Raw genomic sequence first — 17,118 nt, forward strand, 5'->3', positions numbered from 1 at the left:
TATCAATATTTCCCCGTTCATAACTGTAACTGACGAACAGCTATAGAGTTCTCCGTCAGAAAGGGGGATGGAGCATCATCCAGCATCACATGCTTCTGTACCTGCTCTCCTCCAACATGGACCAGTGTTTGTCCCTGACGTCAGCCGTTACCGCCCTGCCTGCAGTATCGGTGCCTACAGATGAGGATGGAAACGGGAGACGAGGCCTTGCCATGAATCCCATCCGGAGGAGGAATTAAAGCACACAAAGACAGAGACAAGTATCCTAAAAAAAAAAAAAAGGAAAAACTTTCGGATGGGGACGCCCAAACGTGCACCGTTCACATCTGGTACGGGAAGAGATGCTCGTCAGTGGCAGAACGGGAGGGAACGGCGGGCTGTGCAGCTCCGGCCGGGGGCTTACTCAGTTTGGCAGAGCTCCTACCAGCACGCCCGCTGTGGAGGCGATTTAGTGAAGGCATCCTCTGGGTAAATATCACCCACCCAGTTTCCAACAGCTTTGCACCGGATTGACGAGCAGAGGTGAAGGAATACCTTTTAAAAGGGTGGAGCTGCGGTTTCTTTAATAAATGATGAGGAATTGAGCTTAAATGTGAAAGGGTAATTTGATGTTTATGTCTCATAGACATTGTGTCCGCTGATAGTCTCACCCAGCGCCTTGTTTTTGTGTCTAAACAATGACACAGGTGATGTTATGTCACCGGACCGACCGGCTGCTGGCTGGTGCGGGACTACCCCAGGCGTTCATGTAAAGCGCCCTGATGGTGGCTCTCCATGGAGGCTGTTTATGCAATCCGACGCAGTGTTGCAAGTGGGCTGACTGTCGTTTGATGTTACTCTGCTGTCTCAATATGATATGATCCCCAGAACCATCAGGCCTGGATGTTTCTGTGAAATATGCCTAAAACATCAGAAAGTGAGGGAGCTGTCCCTGAGCGGGGATGACAGTGTCGAGGCTCTAAACAGGAGGGGGCCCACTCTGGATTTTAAGGCGTAAAAAGCAGCGGGGAAAGCCACCGGACTGACCATGTCGAAAGTTGTGAGTAACAAGGAGAAGAAATCCTTCAGCAAAAAGCTGTTCCGGAGGAGCTCGGTGCGCTCCGTGGGGAGCTTTATGAACAGAGTTCTACGGACTCTCTCCACTCTGTCTCATTTCGGCACCGACGAGCAGGCCGCCGAGGTTGAGAAGGACGATTCAGCTTTGATCCCGACTACCACCGGAGGGTCAGTCCCGTCCGACGACAGCGACTGCGGGGGTTTCCCGTTCGGGGACAAGGTGCCGGGTGTTGCCGGGCTCAAGAACCACGGCAACACCTGCTTCATGAACGCTATATTGCAGTGCCTGAGCAACACGGAGCTGTTCGCTGAGTACCTGGCTCTGGAGCAGTTTAAAGGAGGAGGAGAGACCAGCAGTAACAGCGACAAGGCCAAGTCTAACGGGGTGCTGGTCCAGAAGAAGGGGAACCAGCAGCCGCAGGAGGCAGGGGAGGTGACAGAGCAGCTGTCCGGTCTGGTTCGGGCGCTCTGGACCTTTGAGTACACACCTCAGCACAGCAGAGATTTCAAGGTATGTTGTGAGCCATACAGGGGTCTCAACTTTGCGTTTTAAGGATTTAAATGTTCATAATTAACCTCACAACTACACACAAGACATTGAGGCACATGATGGTAGGCTGCAGAGATTCCAAATTCTGTCGAATACCTTCACATAGACTAAATTAAAGTTTCCAGAGATACCTTCTGTGTCCCCCAAATATTTAATAAACATGAGGGAAATGTTACGGCCTTCACACGTTTAATGCTTTGATATATTATAAGCTATGTATAGATATTGGTTGCTATTTGCTGCTTTTTTGCCTGTTGGAGGGAAATTTTAAGCCATCTTTTCACTTGGTTTATGTGAGCATCCAAAATTGTGGCAATGAGAAGTTATTACTTTGAACAGAAGAGTAAACTTTTGAGGGAAGATACAAATAGGTAAATTGCACCTTAGCCCCAGTGTGTGCAACTCATATGATCCCATTACTGATAAGTAGATTTGTAACCATTAGCTGATTAATCAATTAGTCAATTGACTGAAAAATGATCAGTATGCTATTTTCAAAATCGAATAATTGTGTGGAGGTTTTTTTTGTGTGTGGCCATTTTTAAAGGAAAAATGCTGTCAAATATTTGTTGGTTGCATCTTCAAGTGATGATTTGAAGCATTTCAATGTCACATATGATAGTTGATAGTTAACTGGATATCTTTGGATTTTAGATTACTGATCAGACAAAACAAAACATTTAAAGACATCATCTTGGGATCTAAGAAGTTATAACAGGTAGTGCCCAACCAAAACTGGATTTTTGGGGCTGATGCTGATATTTGGGAGGAACAAAATTCTGATATCGACATATCGGCCGATAATCTTAATGACTATACATTAAAACACATTTTTGCAATGATCCCTCAAATGTGGTTATCAAACACTGACATATATTTAATGGAGGCATAATGTTTTACAGCTTAACAATAAACTTTATTGTATAAAATGACATCAGTGCTCTGAAACAATAAACTTTACTAGGAATTTAATAATTATAAACTATTAGAAATGAAAAAACACAGACCAATAAACATTTTTAAGTACATATTAAACTTGAATTAAGAAAAAGCATCAAATATACATAAAATGCTGCCTATATAACTTTTAAGAAAAAAAATACATTGGCGCATATTGGAAAACATGCTGTTCCGATATGTCTGTGATTGGCCGATAATACCAGCTGACCAATATATCGGTCAGGCTCTAATGGGGGGCATGTTTCACTATTGTTCTGATTTTACAGATGAAATGATGAATTGATTGATTGAGAAAATAATCAGCAGATTAATCAATGATGGAAGTGATCATTAGTTGCAGCTCAAATGATGAGACAAGATGAACACATGGTGCTAATAGTAGTGATAATGTACATACTGACATACAACATCACATTCAGATGATCTCTTTCAAATGGTTAGTTCAAAATGATGACTGAATTCATTTAATATTGTGAATATGCCTCCTTCATCAGAATAATTGCAGACAGGGTCAGATGTAGTGATTATTCACTGGCTTTGAATGACTGGTTTGCTTGTCAACAAACCTCTGCACTTACACAGCATCAGTGTTTGGTCAATTCTCTGAGAAAAATATTGGTTCTACATTTTAGATGTAAACTTGTTTGTCTTGATGTATTTGGTCAAGAATCAGATTCTGTACCAGAGCCGCCAGAGCTCACAGTTATTGAGTTTATGTAATATTTGCCTTTATTATTAGCCTTTTTATAGTAGACTAAAATCTAATGAAACCAGCAAAGTCAGTGTTAGTAGACAAAACCTTTTTTCTTTAAAAGGCTGTTTAAGTGTGTTGAGTGCTAAAGCTGAGATGTAATTATACATCGTTTTTTTTTGTACTTCCTCTTCCACTTCTGTCTTCCACTGTTGATTTGTCTGTCCCACACTTCTCTACTTTTGTTCCAGCCTTTTTCTGCGTTTTCATCCTTTCACCTCACAAAACCGTTTCCCAGCAATGAATATAATGCCTGTCACAATCACAAAGGCTTGTTCTTTTCGTAAACCACGGGCACTTTTTTGTCTGTTTCTGTCTGATAACGTGTTTTTTTCTTAAGTTCAAAATACATAATAGAGAGGAGTTGAATTTAAGGTGGCCATGCAAAATATTGCTTATTCTTGACAGTGTTACTATTTCTGTCTATTGTTTTCTTCTTTGGTTGCGAGCCAGAATACAAACTGTCTGATTGGATATAGATTATTCTCTTCAGGGAGACTTTGAATATGTTTGACTGGGTAGAGAGATGAAGTACAGCTACAGGCTTTCTGTCTCTTTGCTAAAGAATCTTTGTTAAATTAAGTATATAATTAGTCAACAATGAATTCTGATATGATCCAGAAACTCATTGTTCTTATTAGTTAGTGCTTTTTCTCATGCTCATCTAAATGAATGGCATTAGATCCAATAATATAATTCCTTACATGTTTGGAGAGGCATACAATAGTTATGTTACTGACTTTTTCTTTTAATATCCTAAAAAAAATACTTTGGGTGGATTTTGCTCTCAAACTCATATGTCACAACCTTGAATGCAGCTAATTGAGCTATAGTGTAGCATCCTAATTTGGTGGTTAGTGTACATTACAGCTGAGCCAAAACTGAGAGCACTTAAAGATCATTAGGAGGACATCCGTAATAACAACACAGGGGAATTATCCGCTGTGTCTCAGAAGCCATTTTCTCTCAGCAGCAATTGGTTTGAAGTTGATGGTGTTGTACACCATCCAAACTGCCTACACAAACTCTCAATGATGATTAGGAGAGACCTTAAGAGTGATATTTAATTTGATAAGATGATTGATGGTAAAACAAATCTGACAAATGGTAGCCTGTGAACAACATGAGGCAACTGAAATCATGGCTGATACATTTATTAGACTTTATACGGATTAGATCTGACATGTCTGTTTATTTTAGATATTTAGTGATCAAATTCAAGCACTGCTTTGTGATATTGATCTTTTCACCTGTTTCAATTTAAAATATAGTGGACACGGGTTCAAATGAGCCATACCTTGTCGTAAATCATGTAATATATAGATATAAATATATAAATATAATATATAAATGGTGATAAATAGTGTTCACTGACAAATCCTTTTTTCCTGTGGTTTAATTGTGGTAATGATGAGCCAAAATGCCATTTAAAAATGTTTTAATTATGTATTTCCAAGAACCTTTAATGAGCGCTAGTACTGATTTTGCACATGAATATCATCAGGAGCATGACTTAGCCTGTGAATACAGTTGTGTAATATCAGAAGGAGGAGGAGCTTTATTATGGGATATATCAGAGAATTCAAATTTAAAATAGATTGTTAAATTGCCAGGTTCTTTCAACACTTATTCTCAATTAGAGCAGTTGAAACTGTCTTAATAGATGAGTGAATGTTTGCACTATTGCATTTATTATTTGCATTGCATTTATTGAAAGCATCACTGAAATGCTTTGTCACTTATCATTTTTATACAAAGCATCAAACACATTTTAGACACATACTGCACAACAGTTTCAAAAAGACAGATATTTAATAAGATGCATCATTAAATATCAGTTTCCAAATCACTAAATTGCTCTTCAGTCAAATTGTGTCACAGTCAGAGTAACATAGTAAGGCCAACTTCAGATCTACTTTCATGAACGGATCTTTACTAAAAGACCAACTCTGTGGTGAAGCCACAGATGAGAGGCTAGCTCTTTGTTTGCACCACCTTTTGCACAAAATGGCGAGACAGCCTGGGTAATGGCTTCAAAACGAGGAAGGATGTCTCATGGGGCAGGCTGGAAAAGTGCTTGGTCCCTTCATATCTTTGACCTTGCGTGGCATTTGATAGCCAATGAGTGGAGGTGATGTTAATAGCTGCCAGCCTGGGTGGCTCTGTAGATGGGTGTGATCACCAATAGCTAATTGTCAATGAGGTTAAGCTGTCGATTTTCAGCCTGTGTCCTGGTTTTAAAAAGCCTCTCCATGCCTGTGTTCCACCATCACCCGCATCTCTGCTGACCTTTAGGATTGTGCTGATCATCATGTTGGTCAAACTTAATGAATATTTTATAACAATGCATGGGTTAAAAGAAAGAAAGAAAGGGTACTCATTTCACTACAAATCCCCTTCTGTTTTTTCTTATCTGCTGCAGAATGTGGTGTCAAAGAGCGCCCTTCAGTTCAAGGGTAACTCCCAGCACGATGCCCAGGAATTTCTCCTCTGGTTGCTGGATAGAGTTCATGAAGACCTCAACAACATCATCCACCCTGAGAGCAGACCTCCAAGGAAGGTAAATAGCTACACAGTTGGACTGTACAAACAGTATAGACAGTATATATTCAGATATATACTAGTATATGTTGTTCATATTTCAACAGGATGTTGTCCCTTTAGCACAACCTGCTGTAATTTCACATGCATTATCTTGTGCTTCCTTGCCAAATAATTGCACTGTCCCTCTCTTGTTTTTCCAGCCTCCAGTAGAAGAAGAAAATGCACCTGAAGGATCTCCACAACCAGCATCTGGCTCTTTTGTACAAGAGCTGTTTCAGGCACAATACAGGTGAAATATTCAATCTCAGCCCAAGTTTTCAAGAGGTGTTACTATATCATTATTTCATTCATAGATATTCACTGATGCTGCCGTTGAATTGCAGGTATATAATCTGTTCATAACCAATGTAAATACTGATTGATAAGTTAATATTAACTAGCTGCAAAACATAAGCCTACAACATCCTATATCTCATATGTCAATGTGTTAAACATAGCTGTTTGTTATACTTAACACATAACAGACTTCTTCTCTTCCTCTCATCTAACTCTGGGCTAAAAAGCAAAGAAGCATGTTTCCAAAAATGTCTACTATTCCTTTAAAATGATACACTTTTCTATCTGCATTACATTATTCTCATTATGTCTCTGTGTAGGTCCTCTCTGACTTGCCCTCACTGCCAGAAACAGAGTAACACTTTTGATCCTTTCCTCTGCATCTCACTGCCAATCCCTGTACCTCACACACGGTAAGGTCACTCTGCATCTAGTTTATGAGTAAGACAATATCTGTCAGACGAAAAAAAAGTTGTCCTGTGTCCACAAATACGAGCAAGACAAAGTCTGGTCTCATTTTATCGTTGAAGCCAGCATTAAAAAGATGATCAAAGCCAGCATAGACAAACAACATGAAAGATCTGACAGGAGAATGCTAAAATTAGAAGATGGTGTCTATCTTTGAAACATAACTCCAGCCATGGTTATGAAACAGCCAATTAATCTTGCTCCATCTGTGTTGCAGGCCCTTGTATGTGACAGTGGTGTACCAAGGAAAGTGCTCCCACTGTATGAGAGTCGGGGTGGCGGTGCCTCTCTCTGGCACTGTGTCCAGGCTGAGACAAGCTGTGGCCCAAGAGACCAAAATCCCTGCTCAACAGGTGCTGCCTCATTTGAAATGTTACTCCTTGAGGACACTAATGTATCAGAATTAAGAGATTAAACTTAGTGTGTGCTACTTTGAGGAAACTGGATGGAGGTGGAGTGTTTTCAGTGGGCCATGAGATAATTTGCTGGTTAAGTTTGTGTTTGCTGTCTCATAGAAAATAAAGATGATCTAGATTGATTTGAGCTGAATTTTTATCATCAGTGCTATATGGATCTTTATAAGCATCACTGTATTTCAGAATCTAAAGCCTCTCTGTTATGTGTTTTTGTTACAACCTGGTAGATACTTTGGAAAATCTTATCTTATCTTATCTCATTTTGATCAAATGAATTAGTCTAAACACCACCCACACTCTGCTTTTTGTTCCCTTTACTGTTCTGCTCAGATTGTCCTCACTGAAATGTACTATGATGGCTTTCATCGCTCCTTCTGTGATGACGATGACGACCTTGAGATCATTCAGGAGAGCGACTCAATCTTTGCCTTTGAGACGCCTGAGCTATTCAGACCAGAGCAGATCCGCTCAAAGCGAGGCGGTACAACATCCTGTTTATTCCCCGGAAATTTGTTTAGCTCTTTGTGTTATTACACCAGTAGGAGTATAAATTAGATTAGAAATGGACTAATATTGGAGAGATGTTCTACTACACATACTGACCAGCATGTTGGATTAGTTTTTGAAGAAGCTTACATGACAGTAAAAACTTAATGTGAGTAACTTTTTCTGCTTTGTTACAGGGAGCCCACATGCAAATCTCAACCAGAATAACTTGAAGTATGGCACAGATAATAACAGGATATCTACGCAAATACAAGAGCCTACAACCCCACCTCAGAGTCCCAATAAAAATAGTGGGCAGGCTGAGAAGATTGTCCTGTTGGTGTGTAACAGAGCCTGTGCGGGACAGCAAGGACGCAGGTACTTTTAATGAGGAACAATGTTTTCAGATTTGTATCACCATACCCAAGAAAGCCTTAAAACTATTTTTATGTTTTTCCTGCAGGTTTGGTAATCCATTTATACTGTATTTGGAGCGAACAGTGACATGGGACGTACTTCAGAAAGAGATTCTGGAGAAGATGCAGCATCTTTTGCGTCCTGGAGTCTTTGTGCAGGTACATAACATACTGTAACACAGTCTTCATACACAGCCACACAGACAGTTGAATGTTGAAAAGGACAGTACAGACACATTTCTATATTTATATTCTGGGGATTTTTTGGTGTATGATTGACAGTTCAAAATAATTATTTTCCCTTCTACCGGGCCTTTATGCAGACCCTCTAGTTCAGCCTCTGTCTGAAACAGACTGCTGTAGCTCCTGTTCCCTCACCCACTGAGCTCACTCTGTTTAGATTGGTTAGCTAGGAACTTTCACTGTGTATAACATAGACATCCGACATTGTAACAGTTTTTAAATTACACAAAAAAAAAACATTTTATGTCCCCTGTAAAGTAATTGTTTGATAATGCTGCTGTGTTGTGTTTTATAATGTCTCATCTTTGATGGCCTGTAGGTGGGACCCTTCACTTTGCGTGTGGTAGGAGTGGTTGGAATCACTTATCTCTTACCTCAGGAGGAGCAGCCACTCTGCCATCCCTCTGTGGAGAGGTAATGTCCCTTATCACCACCAGGGGGAAGTGTTGCCTCACTTGAACAGCCATTATATAAATCCTGCAGTCCACTTGAAGTTGATTGAAGAGCTACAGAATGTAGGCCAACTCTTCAGTGGTACTGATGTTAAAATATCTCTTGAGGTATATAATAGCTTGTCTGGTTTTTATAGATTTTCTTTTAAGGGGGTGCTGACCCTTGTGATTATTACACAGATGTACAAAAGTGAGGCAATGAGAAAGAAATACAATTTTCTTCACTGTTGCCACATAAAAAAAACAAACTGAAGATTAGCCCTCGAACTAAGTTTTCTGGTTTGCCAAAACTTATTTGTCACGTTCAATTACTGTATGCTTTACGACCACAATGCCCACTAAAGTGCAGTTTCAAAAAGGCAAATTCGCTGTCAAACTCCAAATAAATTTTTTTTGTAGATAAAAATATGTTGCTTTGCTTTTCCTTTTCTGTCTGCAGATATGTATTTGTTGCACTCATTCTAGTGACTTGAAATGTTGAAATTGAAACTGCATCTAGTTGTACAATCATAATTCTGCATAAATGATGTCAGCTAAATGTCCAAAATAGAAAATATAAGGTGGTTTCCTCTTCTGATCTCTTTTTGAACAGGGCCTACAAGTCTTGCGGTCCTGGAGGGCCACCTCATGTCAAAATTGTAGTCGAGTGGGACAAGGAGACGAAAGACTAGTAAGTGAGATCTGACAAGGGCTGAATCGCAAATCGCACATATTTCATTAAGTTCAGGGCAGATGTGTGATGTGTTATTTCTCCCCTGAGAACTTAACAAAAATACATACTGTAACTGTCTTTTGAAGTTCTGTTTGATCCAACCGTGCTATGTTACGCCTTCAGTCTGTTCAAAAGAACTGAGGATGAATACATCCCAGATGCTGAGAGTGTGCGTCAAGTAAAGGAGCAGCACCTGCAGCCTCAGACCTGCTCACTTGCTCAGTGCTTTCAACTCTACACCAAAGAGGAACAGGTAGGCTGAAACATCATGTATCACATGTGCTGCAGTAGTGTAGTAGTGAGAATATCACTGATACTGAGTTCATACAGTATGCAAGTTCAAGCATTTTATTTTTTAAATTTACAAAATCATTTGATGTCCAGTAGATGGCAGTACAATTAAGTTTTTCTACATATTTTTATATGATTTATTGTTTTAGAAATCTTTTAAAGTGGTATCAGTTGATTTGGTTTGCAGTACCAAAAATCATAAAAACAGCGAAATAAAGCATAAAAATGAGTTGGAGTTGAGTTTTGTCTTTACTAACTAAAGTTTCTTGCTTCCAAAATGATTTCAGCTTGCTCCTGATGATGCGTGGCGATGTCCACACTGTAAGCAGCTTCAGCAGGGCAGCATCAAGCTCAGTCTGTGGACCCTGCCAGACATCCTCATACTACACCTGAAACGCTTTAGACAGGTACTGATGAAGTCTCAATTAAGTCTGAAAGTGACCAAAACCATGAGATATCTTTTTATATTACCATGTAGGAAATGCTCATGAAAAAACGTATTAGCCAAGTGACTACTGTGAACTTATTTTATTCGTATTTGTAAAATAAATGATCTTTCAGGCATGGCTCAACATTAGTGCCCACCCACCTGGCAAATGCAGGTAGAATTCTGCAGTGGTGTGCAACACAGTCACTCTTACTGGCCACTTTGGCGGGTGGCATTCTGTGTTGTAAACTCTTTTGTCATAAACTGGAGCAGCACTGCAGATCGATCTGAGGAAAACTGCTGTCAGCTCGACTCCCAGCGAGCATTGCTTTTCCTACAGTCACTTAGAAGGCTGATAAATACCCCCCCCCCACACTCCTGCCTGCTGCAGCTATGAGAGTGTGGCCAGGCCACTCACGCACGCACACACACGCACACACACACACACACACACACACACACACACACACACACACACACACACACACACACACACACACACACACACACACACACACACACACACACACACACAGAACTGCTGCTGCATCAACACACAGTTCACATTGAATTGATTAGATAAAAATAAGTCCCTGAAGTCTGCAGTAGAAATTGACTAGTTGACTAGTAAAAAGTGGCTGAGTGGCTTGACTCTTTGGAAAAACCATTAGCTGTAGTGGCTGGTGAGAAAAGAAATTAATATGAAGCTCTGTTTTCAGGATGGAGATCGACGGATGAAGATGCAGAACATGGTGAAATTCCCGCTGACAGGCATGGACATGGCTCCACATATGGTAAAGAGGAGCCAGAGCAGTTGGAGTCTACCCTCCCACTGGTCACCATGGAGACGGCCTTACGGTATGGGCCGTGATCCAGAAGACTACCTTTATGACCTGTATGCAGTTTGCAACCATCATGGGACCATGCAAGGAGGACATTACACAGGTAACGGAGCAGCAGCATCCATAGCATGAGTGACACATGTCCCAGTTGATTTGTAGTAACTGGTTTTGTTATATTTTATTGCTCTCTGTCTTGTAGCTCAGTGTAAGAACTCCATTGATGGACAGTGGTATTGCTTTGATGATAGCGATGTTCAACCTATTTCTGAAGATGAGGTCTGCAAGCAGACTGCTTACATCTTGTTTTATCAAAGACGTGCCACAATTCCATCTTGGTCTGCCAACAGTTCTGTGGGAGGTAATTTATACTGTCATATTCACTCTCTTACATACTCTACATGTTTGAGACTTCCATATGAAATATTTTTCACATTTTTAACCACTGTCTGTTTGGTACTTTAGGATCCACCAGTTCTTCTTTGTGTGAGCACTGGATTAGCCGGCTGATGGGTAGCCGTCCACCTAGCCAAGCCTCATCTGGTTCCTCCAGACGCACCTCACTGGCCTCCCTCTCTGAGTCTGCTGAGTTTGCTGGTGAACGCAGCGAGGACGATGGTGAGAGACACTTAATTCCTGAACTTATTTCATTGCTTCTAAGATGACACACATGAAACTTTTCTTGGTGAATATAATATCAATGTGTATCTTTCTACAATGCAGGCTTATCAAGCCGTCCAGCAGTGAGAGGCATGCAAAGACAGACATTCTCTTCAAGATCTTCCATTGCCAGCCCACTAGTGCTTGGTGAGAACGGCACTAAACCATCCTGGTCCCACTCCGCCAAGCTCCAAATCCGATCCAACTCTCCATCACGCTTCTCCCTGGAATCCCACTCTTCCTCCCCGACCCTCGAGAGGATAGGGGAGGTGGTTGATAGCAAGCTGTCAACCTCCTGCTTCAGTGGGTCACCTAAGCCAGAAAGATTTTCAGGGGGAAAGTCATCTCTTGCAGCTTTGGATAGTAATCCAGGCAGTAAGAAGTTGATAGAGCAGGTTCACTCCAAGGCTGTGGCACAGGCAGAGCAGAAGAGCTCCTCCCAGGCTGGGGATAACAACAATGTAGTTACTGCTGCTGAACAAGTCAGTCCTCGACATGGGGCGACTGCAAAGGAACCAAAACAAAGAAATGGTGCTCCAGATAGTGCTCCTGTCAAAAGGTCCTCAGCAAAGACTGGGTTGGAGAGTGAAAGGAGTCCTAAGAAGCGACATGCCACCTCATCAACGTCGTCTAGTTCCCTGTCTCCTGCATCCCCAGCCATTGACAAAACACCATCTCGAACGCAGGCCAAGGGTTCAGCAGCAGCATCAAACCCCAAGGATAAAAGTGATGGACCACCTAAAGCTGTTAAGGCTGGTTCCTCAAGAACAGCAACCCCCTCCAGGAAAGGGTCATCCCAAACCCAGGAGGTCTTACATCCTGACTCTGCCCAACAGAGGAAGAGTGGTTCTCCAGGATTACAAAGTTCACATCCTCAGAGGAGGATATCACCCAGAGGTGGAGGCGAGAAAAGCTCTGCTCCAGGGAGGACTAAAGTAGCAGACAAGAGTACTAGTCGTGAATCCTCACGGACCAATGTGGTCCCAGAAAAAAAGGTTAACCATGGAGGTCCTTCCTCCAGGTCGAGTGCTGGTAGTAAAGCAGATGTCAGGCCTGGCCGTGCTGCGGAGAACAGAGCGGCAGGACGAAGTTCAAGCAGTAGCTCCTCAATGACTAGTCTACGATCCTCGAGTGTGGGTGTTTCATCTGTAAGTGCAGCCCTGCCATCAAAGGGACCTCGAAGGAACAGTAAGACAGAGGACAAAGGTTTGTCCTTCTTCAAAACTGCTCTGAGGCCCAAAGAGACACGCAAGTCGACTGATGGTGGGAAAGCAGGGGCAGCGGAAGCTAAGGGAAGTCCAGAGGATGTTGGTGGGGATGCAGCAATAGAGGGCATCACACATGGAGCAAGCAAGAAAGCCCAGAATGCGGCTTCAGAGGCCCAGACAAATGTGAGCACAGCCAAAGAAAAGGAGTCCTTTAAGGTGTCCAGTGCAGCTAAGCATTCACTGCCGCCCTCCACAAAATCCAAGCTTTCTGGAGCAGAAACAAGCAACCAGTCATCTGCCAATGCAAAAGAACCTTCAAAGAAAGAGCCTGCTAAAAAGACAATGCAGTCCAGAAAAATCCCTATCAGCTCCACACAAACTAGCCAGAGGTCGAAGTAAAGTTCTTTCAAGGGCCCAGTAACAATCTTTCTAGTGCAGCTCTGAGGTGTTTTATGATCAAACTAGACTGAATGTCTGACAAACATCTTAAAAGCACCTGTAGCTTTTCAGTGGTTACTGAATACCAGCTGCCATACTGGACACTTACTGTCCACCTTGTTAAATAGTTATTTAGGAATGGATTTTAACAAAGCACTTTGTATGGATTGCGTTGATTTTGAGGAATATTATAGTGTATTATAAATAAGCATGGGCTGCACATGTATTAAATTATTGCCTTGTTCTGTCTGTAGCATAGTTGGGAGAAGTACATCTCAGTAGGAGGTGCAAATAAAAGTGACTTTGCACAAGATGGAAAGTAGATTTCATGGCAGAATTAAACCTTTTGATCAAACATGGACTATTCAGTCAACAAAGGAAGTTTACTGGCAATTTTTAACATGCTGATGCAGTGATTTATTTCCAAAAATCTTTATGTATAAGCTCTCTGTCAATATTGAGAGCCATATGTCAACAACAAACATCAGTGCCTCAGATAATCATAGTTAAGTATTTAATCGAAATTGTATAACTGCAGGTGTTGGTAAATTTATAATTCAATTTTAATATTTGTTAAGCACTGAAAATGTAATTTCAAGTAAAACACGATTAAGCCTATTTAACCCGAACCGCTGTTCACATATGCTCCTTGATGTAGTAATTGTGCAACAGCCTTTAAGAAGTATTTTTGTGCAGCCGAAATTAGACCGTCATCGAGAGGCAGAGGAGAAGTGCAGGAAAGAAGCATGTGTTGTTGGTGTTAAATGTCTGGAGACCTTGGTTTGTATAATGGTTCTTAAATGTTTTGTGTTTCTTTACCAATAATAACCTGTTACCCCTCAGATAACCCTATCCCCCAAACCTGACCCCTTACCTACTACCATTTCTGCCCTCCAGCTGCTGATGCCAACACTTAACTGCGGTGCCCTCGTGGGTATCAGCCTCTTCAGACTGCCAGATATCTCCAAACATTCCTCCCAGATGAACACAGGGTTAATGTAAAAAGCCACTATACGCACACAGACAGCATATTCCAAGACAGCTGGGATGCCATTGTTGAACACCATACATGTACATAGAGCATTATGGTGTGTTTGGGCCCATTCTCTGTCTTCACATGTGACATCACAGCTTGCGCACATCTTTAGCTTGCATTACAGAGTAGACCAACACCGAATGCACAGACGTAGATTGAATAAAAAGATCACCATTCATGAAGTATACAGTTGTTGCATGATAAATCGCTTACGCATGCACTTAACTATGCAAGCAAATTCTTGCTAATGCCCATTCTATGTAGAAGTGCTACTCTTGGATGTGTATATATTTCTAATTGTATATTTTTCCAAATGCCAGCATCAGAGAGCATGTTAAGGCATTCTTTATTAAAGCTTTGTTTGCACATTTCTTCAAAGTAATATACATTTTGTATGGATGATAAGTATTGCTCATTCACCCTCTCCAAGTAAATTAACTCACATGCAAATGATATCTGTATTGTATTCATTTGTCTCATGCTTTTTCCTCATGATTCCAAGCAATCTTTTACTTTGGGAACAAAATATTGCTGCATTTTACAAGTTTGTGCCATGACTTTCATTTATCTGCTTTGAAAATGCAAAGTTTAATGAGAACCTGTAAAAAAAAAGATCTGTTTTTAACATTGAAGGCTGAGGAATTAAAATTACACCGGTCCAGAGAGTGTAGTGTTCAATATTGGACTGTTTTCTGGCGCTACAGATTTACTTGTTGAAAAATTCAGCTTGGGCCGTTCAAGAAAATATGCTGAGATAACCACTTTTTCCCCCTGAAGATCCAAAAAAAGTGTTCATGTGCAATATAATCTCTAAAATTTGACACTGTGTTGATGTCAATTGTATGTCTCAAAAAACCTACAACAAACCCATATTGTTGTTGGTTGACAATACCTTTAATAATTTTTTAAGTATTAATGCTCACCTAGATGAGGCTTTTTATCACTGTTATAGACTGCACTGGAAGGTATCGATATTTTTTAAACAGGAGTCTGAACTCATACAAATTCTGAAATGACAGCAAATTATAATCATATAGAATTATAAATTAATTGAATGTCAGTGTCACATTCAAGGAGCAGCGTTCATAAATAGATCACAAATAGTTCCTTGATTGCATAATAACACAAGATATTCTCCTCAGTGCCTGGTGGCTACAGTGTGTTCATACTGTGGTATAACACCCAACACATGCAGTATATAAACATTGCAGTTGCTCTGAAATGGAGTCATGTCTACAATAGTCGTGAGCGACTATAGAAAAGCTTCAAAATCAGCACACAATGTTGATGAAATAAAAAGGATGTACAAATATGTTGACTTTTATTTATTTTCACGACTGCATGAGAATGATTAATACTTTTTATTTTTCCATTTTTATTCTGTGATATGATGTAATTTTTATTCTTTTTTTTTTACATTTATGGTGTTCACCCCTTTGCTGGGAGAAAGCATTGTTTGTTGGCATTGATTTAGCAATGCAAGAAGATAATAAATGATATAATTAAATGACATTTTGAGGACATATGTAGGTTTGGCTTTTTTGTGTTACTGTATTTATAGGGTTTTTTTGTTTTTTGTTTTTTTTCAACTACTGTGGTGAATTTCTATTTTCATTTCTCATTTCCTCCACTTGGTGGAGCTCAGTGTTTGCCTAAAAATCTCGGTAGATACGAAAATTACAGGTTAGGAAAATAAAGCAAAATCCGACATGAATTTATCCCTGAGAAATGCCCTTCAATTTGAACTTGCAGGATGAACAAGATATATAATGCCATCAAATATAGTGTGGTCAGTGATGGAGATATGTTATTAAACTACACCACCATCATTTACTTAGAGCAGATTCAATTGTGGTTTTATCACTTTGGCCCTAGACTGGGCATATTAAGAGTTAATGCTGCCTCTTTGTCTTTCTATTCTTGTAATTTTGTATAACAGTCATCAGTTTTGGGAATTACATTTTCACCCTCTCACTTCTCACTCCTTGTACAGTCTGAGGAGTGAGGAAATTTAAAATTGCCTGTGGTGTGATTGGGCTGCAACATGCTTCTCTTCACATATAACAGGAAGGACCTATGCTGTATAACTTAAAGGCTATATCATTTGAATTTTGTCTCGTATTCTGGTGAAAACATGAGGTTGCTCAATTAATATGCATGTATGAGTGTAATTAGAAAATTCACAGACTGCAACCTGGCACAAGATCATTCTGTAAAGGAGCCAGGCTCTTCTGCTGAAATCAATAATTGTTTGCCAATTGTATCAGCTTCCAAGAGAACATCATTAGTAAGACCTCAGTGGAGGATTCAGCAACTTTTATCTGGATTTAACACACAAACCATGACATTACCCTTCTTGACTCCTAAACATAATGCGGCTGACATGCTGAATTAGTTTACATGTTTTGCTTTTGCTACATTAATGTGCTTTATGCAATCTAATCGTATTGATCAACCCAATCTTGGTATCTCCTGGGGCCAAATTCAATCCTTAATGTGGTCTCCATTTTGAAACATTCTGTCCCTGGATAGAAGAAGACGATGAGCGGGATATTCACGGTTAGCTTTCACTTTTCTACTGCTTGCTGTTTGGGTGTTTCAATGCATTGAGTAACGTGGCAAAGAAGACATACAGGGTACACACAATATTACACAATATCACAAACACCTCTGTAATATTCTATCTATCTATCTATCTATCTATCTATCTATCTATCTATCTATCTATCTATCTATCTATCTATCTATCTATCTATCTATCTATCTATCTATCTATCTATCTATCTATCTATCTATCTATCTATCTATCTATCTATCTATCTATCTACC

The 17,118-nt window shown here is 40.3% G+C and overlaps 1 protein-coding gene across 1 annotated transcript; it reads left to right on the forward strand.

The window, feature by feature from the left end:
- The first annotated feature begins 400 nt into the window (after positions 1-400).
- LOC134003338 (ubiquitin carboxyl-terminal hydrolase 31-like) lies at positions 401-13,214 on the forward strand. Its single transcript, XM_062442500.1, has 16 exons — positions 401-1,567; positions 5,740-5,877; positions 6,062-6,150; positions 6,518-6,610; positions 6,883-7,018; positions 7,412-7,562; positions 7,765-7,945; positions 8,031-8,142; positions 8,546-8,640; positions 9,271-9,348; positions 9,514-9,643; positions 9,969-10,088; positions 10,828-11,053; positions 11,150-11,308; positions 11,413-11,565; positions 11,671-13,214. The coding sequence occupies exons 1-16, from the start codon at positions 1,028-1,030 to the stop codon at positions 13,212-13,214; spliced, it is 3,945 nt and encodes a 1,314-aa protein (XP_062298484.1). The 5' UTR covers positions 401-1,027.
- The last annotated feature ends 3,904 nt before the right edge of the window (positions 13,215-17,118 follow it).

This window comes from Scomber scombrus, chromosome 21 (genome assembly GCF_963691925.1).
Source record: "Scomber scombrus chromosome 21, fScoSco1.1, whole genome shotgun sequence".
Taxonomy (NCBI): Eukaryota; Metazoa; Chordata; class Actinopteri; order Scombriformes; family Scombridae; genus Scomber; species Scomber scombrus.